General features: G+C 43.3%; 1 protein-coding gene across 3 annotated transcripts; it reads left to right on the top strand.

Moving 5' to 3' along the window:
• Positions 1–1,221: 1,221 nt before the first annotated feature.
• On the top strand, positions 1,222–14,794 carry ENTPD6 (ectonucleoside triphosphate diphosphohydrolase 6). Of its 3 annotated transcripts, none has more exons than XM_050315227.1 (14): positions 1,222–1,277; positions 2,531–2,847; positions 4,208–4,284; positions 4,703–4,846; positions 5,520–5,595; positions 6,863–6,898; positions 8,067–8,155; positions 9,492–9,571; positions 10,467–10,531; positions 10,829–10,951; positions 11,438–11,578; positions 12,440–12,496; positions 13,501–13,616; positions 13,868–14,794. In XM_050315227.1, the coding sequence occupies exons 2-14, from the start codon at positions 2,589–2,591 to the stop codon at positions 13,955–13,957; spliced, it is 1,353 nt and encodes a 450-aa protein (XP_050171184.1). In that variant the 5' UTR covers positions 1,222–1,277; positions 2,531–2,588; the 3' UTR covers positions 13,958–14,794. The 3 variants fall into 3 exon arrangements, with proteins under 3 accessions (XP_050171184.1, XP_050171183.1, XP_050171185.1); XM_050315226.1 differs by lacking the exon at positions 1,222–1,277 and adding an exon at positions 1,441–1,586; XM_050315228.1 differs by lacking the exon at positions 1,222–1,277 and adding an exon at positions 1,442–1,586 and having other exon boundaries at positions 10,853–10,951.
• The last annotated feature ends 392 nt before the right edge of the window (positions 14,795–15,186 follow it).

Raw genomic sequence — 15,186 nt, 5'->3', positions numbered from 1 at the left:
TAGTTGTAGGGTCTCACTCACAAACTGCCTCTACACACTCTTCCAGATGGGCTGGAGCAGAAAGCTGCTGCTGCAGGGATAAGTTGAACTGGTGGAAGACAAAATGATTTAGACGGCAAAAGAGCCATTAAGGAAGCTACTCAAGCAGGAAAACCATTAAAGGAACATGATGTATGGGGAAAGGCATGGAGCAGCTACCTGAGGGCCTCCTTTGCTCACATCTACCCACATTTCCCACATCAGAGCTGGCCCAAACTTGCAGGCCAAGAGCTCCTGGCAGGCTTTCACCAGGGCACAGAGGATGCCTGGCAGCCGTGCCAGCCATCTCCTGGTGGCATTATCCCTGGACCATGGGGACTCTCCCGCTGCTCACACAGGTCCTGCTCTGCCCCACCTCCCCTCAGCCTGGGGACTGCTCCTCTTGTCCACAAAAAATGGATTCCTTACCCAGTGTGCAACAAGGCAATGATGAGACACTCGAGAGAGACACTGGTTATTTATGTCATAGTTGTGCACGTTGGGATGCTCGGTGGTATTCCACAAATCAAGGACACCCTTCCACAGTTTACATGCCATTCTTTATTCACAGAAATTCAGTGTGAGCAGCCTCCCAAGTACAGCTCCTCTATTAGGATTAGTAATTATCATACAATATATGTAATCCCACCTAACTTCTACACATACTCAGGGGAAGGGTCTTTGCCAGGGCAGGACCTTTTTCACCTGTAGGCATGATTTTTAGTACTATAATGAAGATAGTTGAGCTACAGGATACGTGGACCCAGAGTCTTTTGCCGAGTTGACAATATATACATCAACATCTTCATTCACTTTGCCCTTAGTTTATTAGCTCCAGGGTGTCCTTGACTGAGGGATGCTAACTACAGCATATATACAGCAGTTTCTTGATTTGCATCATGCTTTAGAGCTCGCGTCTGGATGCGCATCATCCTTAAGAGCTTGTTAATTGCTGTCTGTTACACTGATTAAGTCTCCTTTCTTGCTAACGAGGCTTGAAAACACACAAAGATCAAACATCAAATAACACCCCGGCTTAAGGTAATTTTTGACACGTTCCACATTTTTCCAACACTGCTCCCGTTCCGCTCCTCCTTTAAGCACATTTATCAGGGAACGCCCAAGCCCCGGGGGTCTCCTCGCTGCCGAACCGGCCTCCCCTCACGGAGCGGGGCCCACCCCGCGCCTGCGCGCTGGGAGCGGGGCGGCCCGGAGGCCGGGCAGCGGCGGCGCCATGGCGGGGGCGGCCTGAGCGGGGGGTGAGTGAGGGAGGGAGGGACGGACGGAGGGAAGGAGGGAGGGCGGCGGGCCGTCCGTGTGAGCGGGGGTCTCCCGCGGGCCGTGCCCGGATCCCGGCGCCTCCAGGCCTCCCCCTCGTCGCTGCAGTCTCCCCTTCCTGCGGTGGGGCTCGTATCTCTTCCAAGACACGGGACCCCTGCGGCTTTTGCTCCTTCCTGTGGCGTTTAGCTCTCGTCTAGCTGCGGTTGAGGCCTCTCTGGCACCAGAAGGGTTGGAGCGATCATCCCGTAGACCTGCAGCGATTGCCACCTGCATGTCCCTGCCTGCTGGTAGAACCCAGAAAGATTTTTTTTTTTTTTTTTTTTTTTTGCAATGCCGTCTTCCTGATTTCAGTGTCATGACAGCCTTTCCCTTACCCTGATCTATTCTTCACGTGTGTTTGTGCCTGTGGTTCAGATTTTCTCCATTTTTATGAAGTTTTGTCTTACCTGCTTTTGGCAGTATGCTTGTAATCACCTTGATTTTAAATTCCTCCCCTTCACACCTTCTGTAGGCCTCCTGAATTCGTATCACCGACAGATGACATGTGTGTCAAAACCTTGTTTAACTCAGCTTGGTCGATTGGTTTGTTGTCTCTTCATTACTCTTTAAAAAAAAAGGAAAAATAATATGTAATTTTGCTTCCCATAAATCATCACTGACTGTTTTTTAATCATCTGGATGGTGTCATGTGAGTGCTTTTAGATTTTTTGCATTGTGCTTTGCTGTGTTTTCTTTCCTGGTATTGGAGATGGGGGGAGAGGGAACTCAAATTTCCTCTTGCATTTTAAAAAATTGTCCTTGTCCAATCTTCTGGGACTCTTTCACCATCCAGGAACTTACAAAGATAAGTGCCAGAGAAGCTGAGGGATCTTTGTCCTCGGACTTCTTCAAGATGAGTTGGATAACATGGAGGGGCCCCATAGCTGCCCATGCTGTGAGCAGGAGATTGGATTGGAGACCTCTTGAGGTCCCTTCCTACATCACTTACTGTATTTAGCTTCTCTGAACTCTCCTTACTCTGTGCCTCTAAGGCCTTTGTGGCAATGGGGGAAAAGAAGGTTTATGCTGCTCCGTGCCTCGAAGTTAGCTGTAGATCTCAATGACATGCTGAAGGAGGATGTGTTCCTTTGGATCATCTGGGAGCGTTCAGTGTTGTAGGCATCACACTCTTAGATCCATTCCTCAGGTTTAGAGAATAAAACAGACTTTTTCTCTCTTCTGTTGGATGTAGAATGATGTGGGAACCACCTGTTCTGTGTGATAAAGGGAAGACACAAAACACCTGATAGATGGAAGCCATGAAGATGTCAAAGCGGTTCTTTGCTTTTGGGATTTTGGCATGCATAGCTATTTATGTTGCATACATAAAATGGCGCTTGGATTCCAAACCACTCCTGGGAGCAACAGAAGGGATTGCTGAAAGCAGGGGAGATAAACTGAACCACCGGGCAGTGACCGCAGATCTCTCAGTCTTTTATGGAATTATGTTTGACGCAGGAAGCACAGGAACTCGCATCCATATATTTAAATTTACACAGCAGCCAAGAGGTATGTCCTGCTCATTGCATGATGGATTAAATCTTCCATAATGTTATGGAGCACATTATTGATGATTCTTTTCTAGGAATTACTTGAACAAACATGCTTCAGCTCTTTCTAGAGAGTCAATGGGAAGTATATTGTGATTCAGGCACATATATTTGGATGAAATTATGAAACATTCAACAAGAAGAAAATGCTGTAATGTCAGAATGTGAACTAAATAGCAGCTGTACTTTTAGAGTCATGGCTTGAAGAAGGGCAGTTTTTCATCACAGTGGTGAAAGAGAAGATTATAAATTCAAACTGCCTTATTTCCCCAAATTTTCACCATGAGGTTGTTGGCTGTCTCCAGTTCCTGGTAGTCAGCTACTTCTCTCTGCAGTGTCTGATTTAGTGCATCCTTGGCTTCAGTGTTGGATTTAAACTGTAAAACAAAACAAAAATTGCAAATTGTTTGATTAAAATTGTGTATTGCATCTGGACAGAAACTACTGAGAAACGAGACAGAAGTGTACAAAAAATCCCCAGTTTTCCTCTGGAGCACTAGGCTTCATTTGTTTACCTGTTGTCAGCTGCTATTTATAAAAGTCTTAAAGATTAGAGAACTTGTGTGGATGCTGTTAGTAGGTGACCTGAAGATTTTCAGGGTTAGCAGCGTGTATGGTGTGGTTGACCTCTGGGGAGCACAGTAGGTTTGCACAGTGGGCTGTTGTAAGGCTTAGCTAACAAAGGTGTTAAACAATAGTCCAGTGATTTCCTTCTTTTAATGTATTCCCAAGTCTTCACTGCTTCCTTGCCTGCTTTTCTTCTATGTTTCAGAATATATTGCAGCAAACTTTATAGAGTGTAGTTGGGTACAGGAGGACGATGTGTTGGGCTGGTGTTGTCTGGATTGCAGGTGAATATAGTGCTGCAGGTTTGCAACCTGTTTAAATCTGGCTCCCTCTGCTGTTACTGAAAATAGTGGAAAAGCTTCCACTAGGGTTTGCTGGAACCACGTTTAGTCAGAACAGAGCATGCTGAAATTTGGAGTCCTTGTTACAGGTGCAGTTTGAAAAGCTGCACATGGCAGGTGTGAGGCCTCAAAGACAAGTTGCACCCGTTGTCTGATACGTGTGAAGAACATGAGCATCGCGGACACCAGCACCTGAAAACCAGTCATGACTTTAAAAATGGTTTTCTCATAATCTAATTCCATAGCAAGGGCTGTATTTAAAGGTCAGGTGGCTATTGAAAGTTCATTAGACAGAGGCTTCAACCGACTTCTATTAGCACGTAGTAATGTAATTTGTTAAATGATTTTTTTTGTGTGTGTATGCAAAATTATTTGTACTGTTACTTATTTTGGAATACTGCTTTTGAACAGAAACTCCCAAATTAACCCATGAGACGTTTAAAGCACTGAAACCAGGTCTATCTGCATATGCTGATGATGTCGAAAAGGTAATTTAAGTGACTTCTCTTTGTCTCCCTTACCTTCAAGATCACAGGAATTTAGGCACTCCCTGAGCCAGATTTACACCCAGCTCATAGTGTTTTATTGGCTCCAAAAGCCTTTGTTTTCCAAAAATTTGTCATACTGCCTTTTGAGCCCTTTGTAGCTAAAACATTGAGTGGCAGAAAGTTCTATGTCACTGTTTGAAAAAGAGACTCTTTCAGGTTTTGACCTGTAGCTCGATAATCTGTTATATCCACTGGGACTTATGCTGTAGGAGATAGTGAGTCCTACACCTTCTCCTGGCCCCTTGTGCTTTTAATTTGTCTCTGTTTGACATTTACAGTGAACTGAGCCTCTGATCACCCTTTTTCCCTTTCAAAAGAGTTTTTAAGACGCCTTTTCTTGTTCTTTCTCTGCTCACAGAGTGCCCAGGGAATAGAAGAGCTCCTGGAGCTGGCAAAGAAGGAAGTTCCTATGGAGCTATGGAAGTTTACTCCTCTGGTCCTGAAAGCCACAGCTGGCCTACGGTTGCTGCCAGGAGAGAAAGCTCAAAAGTTGCTGGACAAGGTACTATTTCTTGTCTTTCCATTTGCTTGCCAGAAATTTTATAGCAAACTGTGATCCTTTCTGTGTAATGTGCGTATTTTTTGTGTATATTAATCAATTCCAATTGTTTAGCCCGAAAAACAGTAAAAGCCACCTGATCTCAAATGCACTTGGGGGAAAAGCTGTGTGAATGCAAGCAAGAGGAATGATGGCAGCTCCAAGTAAACTGGGAGATGACAGATAACATAACAAAGGCAGTGAGATCCTACTAACAGTAACTACAGGCCTGTTCTTACTGATCGTGTTTGGTGGTGGGCTTGACCAGGATGGTACTATTATTTTGAGAAAAGCTCTCTGCTGTTTGGTTGGCCACATTGTCATCCTGCTGCTGCTGCGAGGTCACTCCTTTATATTGATTGAAAATAATGTAAATTGTATTTATAGGCATGTAAAATGCATTTAATATTTTAAAATATTACAAAAATAAAACATGTTCTAGACCTTTGAGCTGCAGGAAAAGTTTATTAAGTATGCACTGAGTGTACTCTTTCTCTAAGCAATAATTGGAAGGAAGAAGTGGGGGGTGGTTGAAACCAAAGTCTCTGCTGCCTGTAGTGTAGAACTGGAGTTTTAGAAAACTTGATTTCCAGCTGAAAAAATATTTCTGTGACTGTAGCTTTTATTTGAACTGCAGGTGAAGGAGATATTTCAGGCCTCCCCCTTCTTTGTGAGGGACGACTGTGTGTCAATAATGAATGGAACTGATGAAGGTAGGCTATCTTGTGGAGACTCCTCCTGCAATCCTGGAGGTTCCTGCTGCACTGTGACAAGTCCTCTACTCACTGTAGTGGGAACCCAGAAGCAGTGGGCTTGACAGAGTTTTTATGCTGCCACAGGCAGTGCCTGCCAAAGAGGTCTTGTGCTACATTTTCCCATTTGAAGTCCTGAGCTCTATCCTGATCTTGAAAGCTCTGAGTGTTGGGCAGTTCCTGTAGGATCACCAGGAAACCACTGTGCAGTCAGCACTTCCAGAAAAGTTTCTGAATATCTGCTTGTTGAGATGGTCTTCAACAACTAGGTTTGTGCACTCTGCTTGTGACAATGCTTAGCGGAGCTTTCTGGGAGTATTTGGTCATAATGTTAATTAAAGCTGATCTAATGAGGGGGATTGTGAGTTCGATCTGAAAAAAATATTATATAGAGAAAAAAATATTTGCTGAAGTAAGTTGATGTTCATCAAAAAGTGCTGAGGACAGAACATCTAAATTCTATGTAACTGAGTGCTGAAATGTGTTTTAAATCTGCTTAGAAACCAAACTTTAAAATAGGTGAAGCTGTTTATGAATTTCTTTTTTTGCTACATAATGGTAAGAAAGACATTGTAATTCTTCTTGTTTTGTCTTAAAATCATTAGTAATAGTGACAGCCTTGGTTCAGCCAAGGGTTGAAATGGGCCATTCTCCCTAGAATGCTTTGAGTTTTAACCACATGAACAAATATATGAATTTGTTAACATAAGGCCCACTAATTCACCTAATTTATGGAGAAACAGTTTATAAAAAAAAAGAGGACAGAAATGGCATAGCTCGTAAAATTGCTTATAGGAAAACCGGAAAAATTAGACCACTGAAAGATAAAAATTCTTAGTATTCAAAAGGAAAGTTGAGTGCATGATATCAAACAAAATCCTACAAGTAGAAAAAACTACAAGTGTTCTTCTAGAAGATAAACAATGTGAGTCTCAGTCGTCTTACTGTCTTTTAACTGGGAACTGAAGCCTTTGTAGCTCATTGCCTAACTTTTTGACCTGTGAAATACAGAGTTCTCCAGGCATTTCATACATGGGCCTTCTCTCACAAATATCACAAGAGCTCTGATAGAGAAGGTAATTCTCTTTGTTCAAGGCGTCTTACCTTGGTATTGGGCAGCCACTGACAGTTCTGGAAATGTAATGTACTTGTTACTGCTGTGAGATAAAATGAAATAAATGAAATGGTATGATTTAACAGTGCATCTTCTGAACCTTTTCCTCATTAGGTATTTCAGCCTGGATCACAATAAACTTTTTAACAGGTATGTGTACGTGAGCATGTGCATAAAGATACGATGAATGCTGTGAAATTCATGCTGTTTTCTGCCCCTCTGTGGGATTTGCTCATTCATTGGGGTGGAATGGGGGAAAGAAGATTCTGTGAATAAGTCAGCAGTTATTTTGGCCTGGCCTATTTAAGTCATTAGGATTTTGGCCTTTTACTTGACAGAGTGAGGAGTTTAATCTTTTTCTGTAGATGTTTAATGTAGCTTTTCTTTCAACTCCCTGTAGGGTACCAGAGCATTTTATTCCTTTTTGAGCCTGCTGTGACTCTGGCTAAATATTTTAGGTGAATGCTCTAGATGTGCTTGGCAGCTGCATGGAGTAAAAGAAAATGCTATGCTACTTCCTTACAGATTTATAATGTAGAAATGCCACAAGTGTTTACGCTGCTGAGTGAGAAAAGGGCAGCTGAAGAGTAGAGAAAAAACTCAGCTGAAGACCTCTCTGACAATGTGTAATGCAGTCTGCCATCCAAGTGCTCTGTTCAGCACACACAGTGTGTGGAGCAGTGTGCTCTGAAGCTTTTTATGCCCACAGGAAATATCAGGAAGATTAGTGATCTTCAAACATCAGCTATCATGAGGTATACTGAGGTACTTGGCACAAACTGTCCTTGTCGAGAAGGTGCATTTGAGGGATCTAACTGAGAAGAACTAGATTTAGGTGAGAGGAGAGGTTTTGGCTGGCAGCAGGAAGAATTCCAAGAGAGCTGAGTCTGTTAGGACAGCTCTTTTCAGTATGTCATCCCTTTGGCCATAGGAAACTGCAAAATGCTGCTAAGGGATCAGGGAGAGGTGGCCAAGAAAACCACATTCCTCTGTGTTACAAAGTGGTTACCAGAGTAGGGTTTGTAAAAGGTCCTTGCATCCACTGAGAAATGTTTAGGAATGCAGTAACCAAAGCTGCTGTAATTAGGACATGAACAACCACCAGAGAAATAAGAGAAACTCTGTCACTTTTAAGATTTTCAGGTCTGATAAAGCCAAAATCAGTGCCCAGTAGGTAACAGTATAATTTAGTTCTGTCTGGAAGCTGACAGATGGAGTTAGATTATTCTCTTTCTTTACCACTGTACTTTTGGTTTTGTTCCTAGCCAGTTTCTCACAGTGCCCACCTTGGATTTCTCTGTTCTGCCACACATTTCAGGTAGACTAGATGATCCGCAGAAGAGAAGTGTAGGGATGCTGGATTTGGGTGGTGGATCAACACAGATCACCTTCCTTCCGCGCAATGAGGTAACGTGAGCATGCGCACGGTTGGGAAATGCTGGTGCAGAAATCAGTAACTGCTCAGATTTCTTTCCCTTGGAAACAGAGCAAGAGTTTGTCAGTGTGACATGAAGGCGCACTTGTGACAGAAAACCTCAGGTCACTTGGTCACATCTGCCTTCTTATAGTCAGAGAGGCGTCACAGCTCTTTGTCCATCCTCGTAGTCCAGCTCCGTGGGTTGGTGGTGCATGTGCTGAGTGCCAGGGCTGCTTTATCTTGTGGAAAATACCTTGTTCACCTGAGTGTCCTAATCCTTGACTCTCAGTTTGTGCAGCTTACAACTAAGAACTCAAAAAGCAATGCTGTTAATGAATTCAAGTCCAAGATTTGGCCTACAATGGGTTTTAGGAACGCAGTAGGATGTCTTCTCGACCCTGGTTTTTAATTTTCCTGGGTTCACTCAGCTGCAAATTAATGCTTTCTAAGGAGCAACTGCTGTTATGCAGTAAAAAATATACTCTGATGTCATTTCAGCTTCCTGGTGTGGCATTTTTATAGGTGTTCTGTGAGCTGGAAGCCCTGTGGGTGTGGAATTGTAAGGCCGTGGCCTGAGCAGAGATAGCGTTCTTAGTAAAGCTGCACAAAAGCAGAGGGATGGGATGCTGTGTCCAGCTTGGGATGATCAAGATGTGCTTTGTTACAGTAGAATGACAAGGGATGTGAAGGGTCCGGGATGTGGAAATTCTGGACATAGAGATTGTGTTAAGATATGAGCAGCATGAACAGCATTGTGGCCTGAGCTTTGCTCCCCACAAACGTGCTAGTGCCAGTGCACTTGGGGAATATGTTGCAAAGTGTGTTAGATAATTATCCTTTCGTTTCTTCAGACTACAGGCTGGTCCTCACTCTGTTCCTTGGCAAGCACAGTAAAGTGCTTTTCCTCCGGCTTGTGCAAGTTCACAGATTAATTCCACTCAAGTAGGAGGTTAATGTATGCCTCGCTTTTGTATTAGTTTGCTCACAGTTTTCTGTGGTAGGGATCACGTGAAGAGGCAGTTGCTGTAACCTCTTGACAAAAGCAGTTAAGAGCTGGAATAAGGATTCCTTTTAATGAAAGTAATTCTTTTACACAGCATTTTGGTGTAACCAGTGTAGAGACGGTCATGTGAAGACACTACTAGCTCCAGGTTTTGTGGTTGTCTTGCATATCAGCAGTCAGTTTGAAATACTTGCAAATTTGTAATTTCTCTCTAAATCATGCTAGGATCGTTTCACGTTTTTCCTGACTTTTGAAGGATTACTTTGTTGATGTTTGCTGCTGGATGGCAGAAATCTGTCAGTGACATCTTTTTGTCCCTCCAGGGATCTCTCCAGACATCACCAGCTGGCCACACAACTTCATTTCACATGTTTAACCACACCTACAAGCTGTATTCATACAGGTTAGTTGTGGGAAGGAGAGCACACTGTACCAGTCAAAGCTTTCTGTGAAGCCAGTGAGACCTAGGTGTTTTTCTGAACTGGGATCCTTGCCAGCGAGTACTGGGAAGAAGTGGAGACACTTGAGCCATGTGATTGTGGTAGATTAACCTTGGCTGCCCACCATGTGCCCACCAAGCCACTCTATCGCTCCCATTCCGTTAATAGGACAAGGGGAAGAAAATAGGACCAAAAACTCATGGGTGAAAATACGTACAGGGAGGCCACTTACCGGTTGCTGTCGTGGGCAAAAGAGACTTGACTTCGAGAATTTAATTTAATTTATTGCCAATTAAACAGTAAGATAATGAGAAATAAGATTAAAATCAAAAACAATTTTCCTCCACCTCTCCCTCCTTCCCAGGCTCAGCTTCACTCCCAACTCTTTTACCTCTTCACCACTGAGTGGCACAGGAGAATGAAAAATGGGGATTGGAGTCAGTTCATAGCACTTTGTATCTGTCATTCCTTCCTCCTTGTTGTCTTCCCTTGCTCCCTGTATTTTGGGCAGAGACAAGCAATGTCTTCCCACCTGTGTTTGCTGTGGGGTATGTTTGGCCTCAGAAAGAGTCAGTTCTGTATGCTAGTGGCTGGGGTGCCTTTGGGATACAATTGCCAGTTCTTCAAGAGCCAGATTACAGCTGCCAGCTATTGCCTGAGCTTTTCAGAGAGCAATTATCATTCTGGGTGAGAGTAATCTGAGAGCAGGTTGTCACACTGTTCCTCTTATGTGCATGAGCTGCTCACTCGAGCCACTTTGCTATGACTGTTTGGAGGAGACCGGCATGTCCCAGCCAGGTTGTCAGTGGAGTATCAGAGGAATGATGTTTGTTCACAGAGGCTTTTATCCCTTTGCAGTTACCTGGGACTTGGGCTGATGTCAGCAAGGCTTGCCATTTTGGGCGGAGTGGAGGGAAAACCCTGTAAGTTATGGGCAGTCCTCAAGTCTTGGCTCTGAGCACAGGGTGGTGGTGGGGGAGGATTTGTATGACCCCTTCCCTCGGGGCTCAAGGTTCCCAAGTGGCATGTGGACTGCTGTCACTATGGCTGGGAGCATTTGAGACAAATACAGGAGGTGACATTGCTAGATCCCAGGAGACTTGGATTCTTGCCAGCCCTGGGTGGGAGGTGGGCGTGGGACATCTGAGCCGTGACTGGACCGTGGAGGTGCCTTGCTGGGGGTGAGGGTTCTGAATTTAACTCTTCGTCTTTTTGTTTAGTGTGGCTTTGTTTTACTTCTGCAGCAGAAGAGGAGGAGTTGATCAGCCCTTGTTTACCACCTGGCTTCAAATCTGAATGGCAACATACTGAGATAGTGTACAAAATTAAAGGACAGAAGGCAGGTATAGTGATTTATCACTCTTCCTATCTAGGCCAGATGCGATTAGCAGAGTAAATCAAACTCTTCAGCCTCTTGCAAAGACACCAGACTCTGTTTACTCTTCTCTCTGGCTCCTCTTGCCGTGCTGTTAAAGAGATCATGCAGCTCTTTCCTGTTGTGCCGTGAGGTGTCTGCCCAGTCAGTAAAGCTGCTAGTAGTGATGCAGATGGACTTCAGCAGTCCTTGAACAGGTCTTTCAAAATCCTTCTTTCTCTAATGATGTTGTCCATCTCTTATCTATCACATACTTAGTCCCAGCCTGAGGATGGTAGGTGTTTGCCTCTGGAAGGAGAAGCATAATAAGCACAAGAAGATCTTATGGAGTGCTATTTTGCAAAAAGGAGCCTGTTTCTTGGCAGATACTAAGTAAATTTTATGTATATATAACTCTCTGTATATATATATATATATATAAAAAAATACTGGAAGGTTTTTTGCCTTCTTTTAGGTGAGCCTCTCTATGAGTCTTGTTCTAATAAAGTGGCAAAGATGCTCTACAAAAAAGTGCATAAAGCTGAGGAAGTGAAGGACTTGGATTTTTACACTTTCTCCTACTACTATGACCGTGCAGCAGAGGCTGGTCTCATAGGTATGTCTGCTCCTGGTTTTGTTTCATTTTAAATGACAAGTTATGGAATAAATGGTAACACTTGCAGACATCATGATGCTTTGCTGAGCTGTCATGGAACTTAGTCTATTGTTACACTGCTGTGCAGCATTGATTTTGACTGGATATTAATTTCTGTAGAAAGGGACTGGGGCTGTGAAATAGGATCTGCAATGTTTGGCGATAGTTTTTAAACAAACCGTTTGCATTTCAGAAGAGGTTTTGTTGTCTTATTACAATCCAAAATAGAAAAAACTTCATAATGGTAAACAAAATTCTCAGTCAGTAAAGCAGTAAAAATAAATTTCAGCTGTGTGTTTTGCTCCACTGACCTTTTTAGATGGAATGAAGATTTTCAGATATTGAAAATGCATCACATCACATTTATTGAAAATGCATCACATCTCTTTTCCAGTGGTATGCTGGTGTACAGAAGGCTGTCACGTTCTGTGGTAGAAAGCAGATTATGACACCTCAAGTTAGTTTGGACAAACATACCCCCCTCCTTGGCCAGTTTCTTTTTACAAATAATTTCAGATTTAATGTGTTGCAGAGCACCCTGCCCTGTCCAATAACTGTGTTCAGGGCAGCATAGACATGGGGATCAAGTGAGAGTCTGTAAACTTTGTTTCTTTAGGAAACGAGGCTAAAGGTTCTTCATAAGCAAAGGCTTTTCAGTCTGTAGTCAGAATCTTTTAAAGGTTCTTTTACCTTTAAAACCAGTCTGAATTTTGACGTTGGTTTCAGTGGCTCAAGATTTGATTTTGAAACAACTTTTATGACTTGAATCTATAGTTGCCTTTATATGAAGACTGTAAAAGAACAGGGTTTTTTTCCTTTTAGATAAAGAGAAAGGAGGAAGCTTAACTGTCAGTGACTTTGAAATTGCAGCTAAATATGGTGAGTAAAATGTAATCAAACACTTACTAGTTATTGTGTGTAAATTCATTCCCAGGTGGCAAATGTGTGACATTCTAAGAAGCCCCATGTTTTTAAGGAAATATTGAGTACCTCTACATAGCATCTCACGAACACTTCTGCTTTTTTCTGAAAATCTCAACCATTTTTATATTAACTTTTGCTTTTGCAGCCGATATGACACATATTATAATACATATATTTCAAAACTCTTTCAAGAATTACAAGTAAATAATTACTTGACAATTAGCAATTGTTCTGAAATCATGCTTTCAAGATAGTTGTGGCTTTAATCATCTTGTTAGCATAACCTGTTCTAATCCGGTTTAATTTTCTTTTTGTTCATTTGCTTGATTGTTGGTCAGAAAAGGAGGAAAACCGGTTCATAGCTTTTCACTTCATCAGCTGCAGAGAGAACTGCCTACACAGATTTACTAATGTAAACATTCTTTTCTTAATACCACAAACTCAGGCTTTAATCAAACTGTCATGGGGTTTTGTGGTAAACTTTATGTATGACTGAACAAGTGCTGTTCTGACTTTTGGAATACCATTTGTGTAATTCATCCTGAGAAAGGTTTTATTTTGGTTTTGTCATTTCTTTTTCTTTTATTTTGTTTTGGATTTTTTTAATTTGGTTTTGTCAACATTTGTTGAGTGCTGGTGCTCAAGGAAGGTAACACACCTGAGGTTGCTTATATATTTGAAGCCTTGAATTAGAAGAAGTTGGAGGCTCTTTTCCTGGAGAGATACAAGAAATTCTGCTATCTTAGGGGATTGGCAGAATGCCTGGATCTTCCTTCCAAAGCTTATGTGCTTCTGCTGATGTGTGTATGTCGTTTCAACCCCATTGTGACAGGTTCCATCACTGCACAGCTCAACTGACAAGAGGTGCTTTATGGATTCCTTTGAGATTTTTCAAAGTTGGGCTGTTGGTACACCTGAGCCCGCAGTGTGCATTCAGACACCGTGTTTTTTCTCCTTAGTTTGTAAGACCATGGAAATCAGCCCTGGAAGCAGCAGCCCTTTTCTCTGCATGGACCTCACGTACATCACCTTCCTCCTGCAAGAGCTGGGCTTCCCGAAGAGCCAAACCTTTAAGGTGATGCACAAAATGGATTGCTGGGAGAAGTGGGCAGGAGGGTGCCAAGGCAGGAGTCATCATGCTGGTAGCTCAGTTCTTGATTTGCCTTCTTGCTACAGCATGTGCTCTGTGGTTGTGGGTGGAGCGGCACTCTCCCCGCAATGGTATCACCATCTGGTTGTCATAACCTTCAGCACTGTGTTCACCTTGCATGCTTCAGATTTTCCCAAAGAATTGTGTTTTAACTTTCTTGCTTATTTTTTTTCCAGCTTGCCCGGAAAATTGACGATGTTGAAACAAGCTGGGCATTGGGAGCCACTTTCCATTACATCGACTCACTCAATAGACTGCAGTACTAAAGCTCCTAGAAGGTGACTTTTGGGAATCTCCATTTTTTGGAAACCCAACATGGGAGAACCTGTTGAAGAACATGCTTTTGGCTTCTGCAGTCATTTGGAAGGTCACCATGAAACAGGTTCCTTTCCTCCAACCACCTGCCAAGTCCTCTCCTTCACTAGCTCTTTTTTACAGTGCAGAGTGTAGTGTGTAAGAAATAAGCCTTCATTTGACAGCATCTTGCGTAAGCTTGATGTAAAACTTGATCGTTATGGAAGGAAAACCAGGGCTCTGCAGGACATCTATGATCTCTATGAGAAAAACACACCTTTTTGGAATATGCCTGTACTGTGAGCTTGCAGTATGCTGAAGTTGCTGTAGGAAACGGTCACTCCACAAGGAACGCTTTACAGTCCTGATTTCAGGGTGATTTTTCATGTTTGTCAGCAGTTTTCAGTGATGATTTTTATGTTACTGCTCGTGTTTGAAGGTGAACTTACATGTATGTGCAAAAATGGTGCATTTACACAGATGTTGACAGGCAGCAACTTTGAAATGCAGCGTGGAAGCTGCAGCTCTTGTTTTCCACGTGGTGAAAGGGGAAAGCTTGGGAGCACTCTAGAAACTGGATATGGACTTGGAGGCATGAGCCTGTGAGCCCTGTAGCGTTAAAATGTTGATTCCCTGCCTTTGGGAGGTGGGTGGTGGAAGACAACATCAGATTTGCTGGATCTAGATGAGCAAGGCCTGGGAACTGGGTACAGGGGTAATGATGGATTTGACAGTTCTGGAGTCAGTCGGAGTAACATCAATGAACAAGGCGCAGTCACAAAAATAAACCCTGAGCACGGTTTGTTGGACATTGCAGACTTTTGTGCCTTGGCAGGGTTGATGCAGGGCCTGGGGTGAGTGCATTTGTGTGATGTTTCAGGTGCCACTTCTTCTGTGATAAATGAATGTGTTGTGGTTGCACTGAGCCGCGGCAGGGTAGCTGCAGTGCAGTGCTCCCAGTGCGCGGGCAGGGGCAGCAGGAGCTGGAGGGGACGTGCTGCGCTGTTTGTAACCTAATTGTGGAATTGTGATGTATTTGTATGAGTGTATAGAGAAGACTCGAGTGGTCTTTTGGTGGTGCAAAAGAGCTCAGCTTCCCCGAGAGCCAACAGTGCCTGCCCGGACTCGTGGGCTCACGGCAGCAGTACGTGGTGTCCTGGAGGCACGCTGCGTGCATGGCTGCGGGCTCTGCAGCTGAGCG

The sequence above is a fragment of the Myiozetetes cayanensis genome, unplaced genomic scaffold (genome assembly GCF_022539395.1).
Source record: "Myiozetetes cayanensis isolate MyiCay16 unplaced genomic scaffold, myiCay2020 scf2-11, whole genome shotgun sequence".
Classification (NCBI taxonomy): domain Eukaryota; kingdom Metazoa; phylum Chordata; class Aves; order Passeriformes; family Tyrannidae; genus Myiozetetes; species Myiozetetes cayanensis.
The sequence above is the reverse complement of the archived record's forward strand: the minus strand, read 5'-3'. Positions and strand labels throughout refer to the sequence as shown.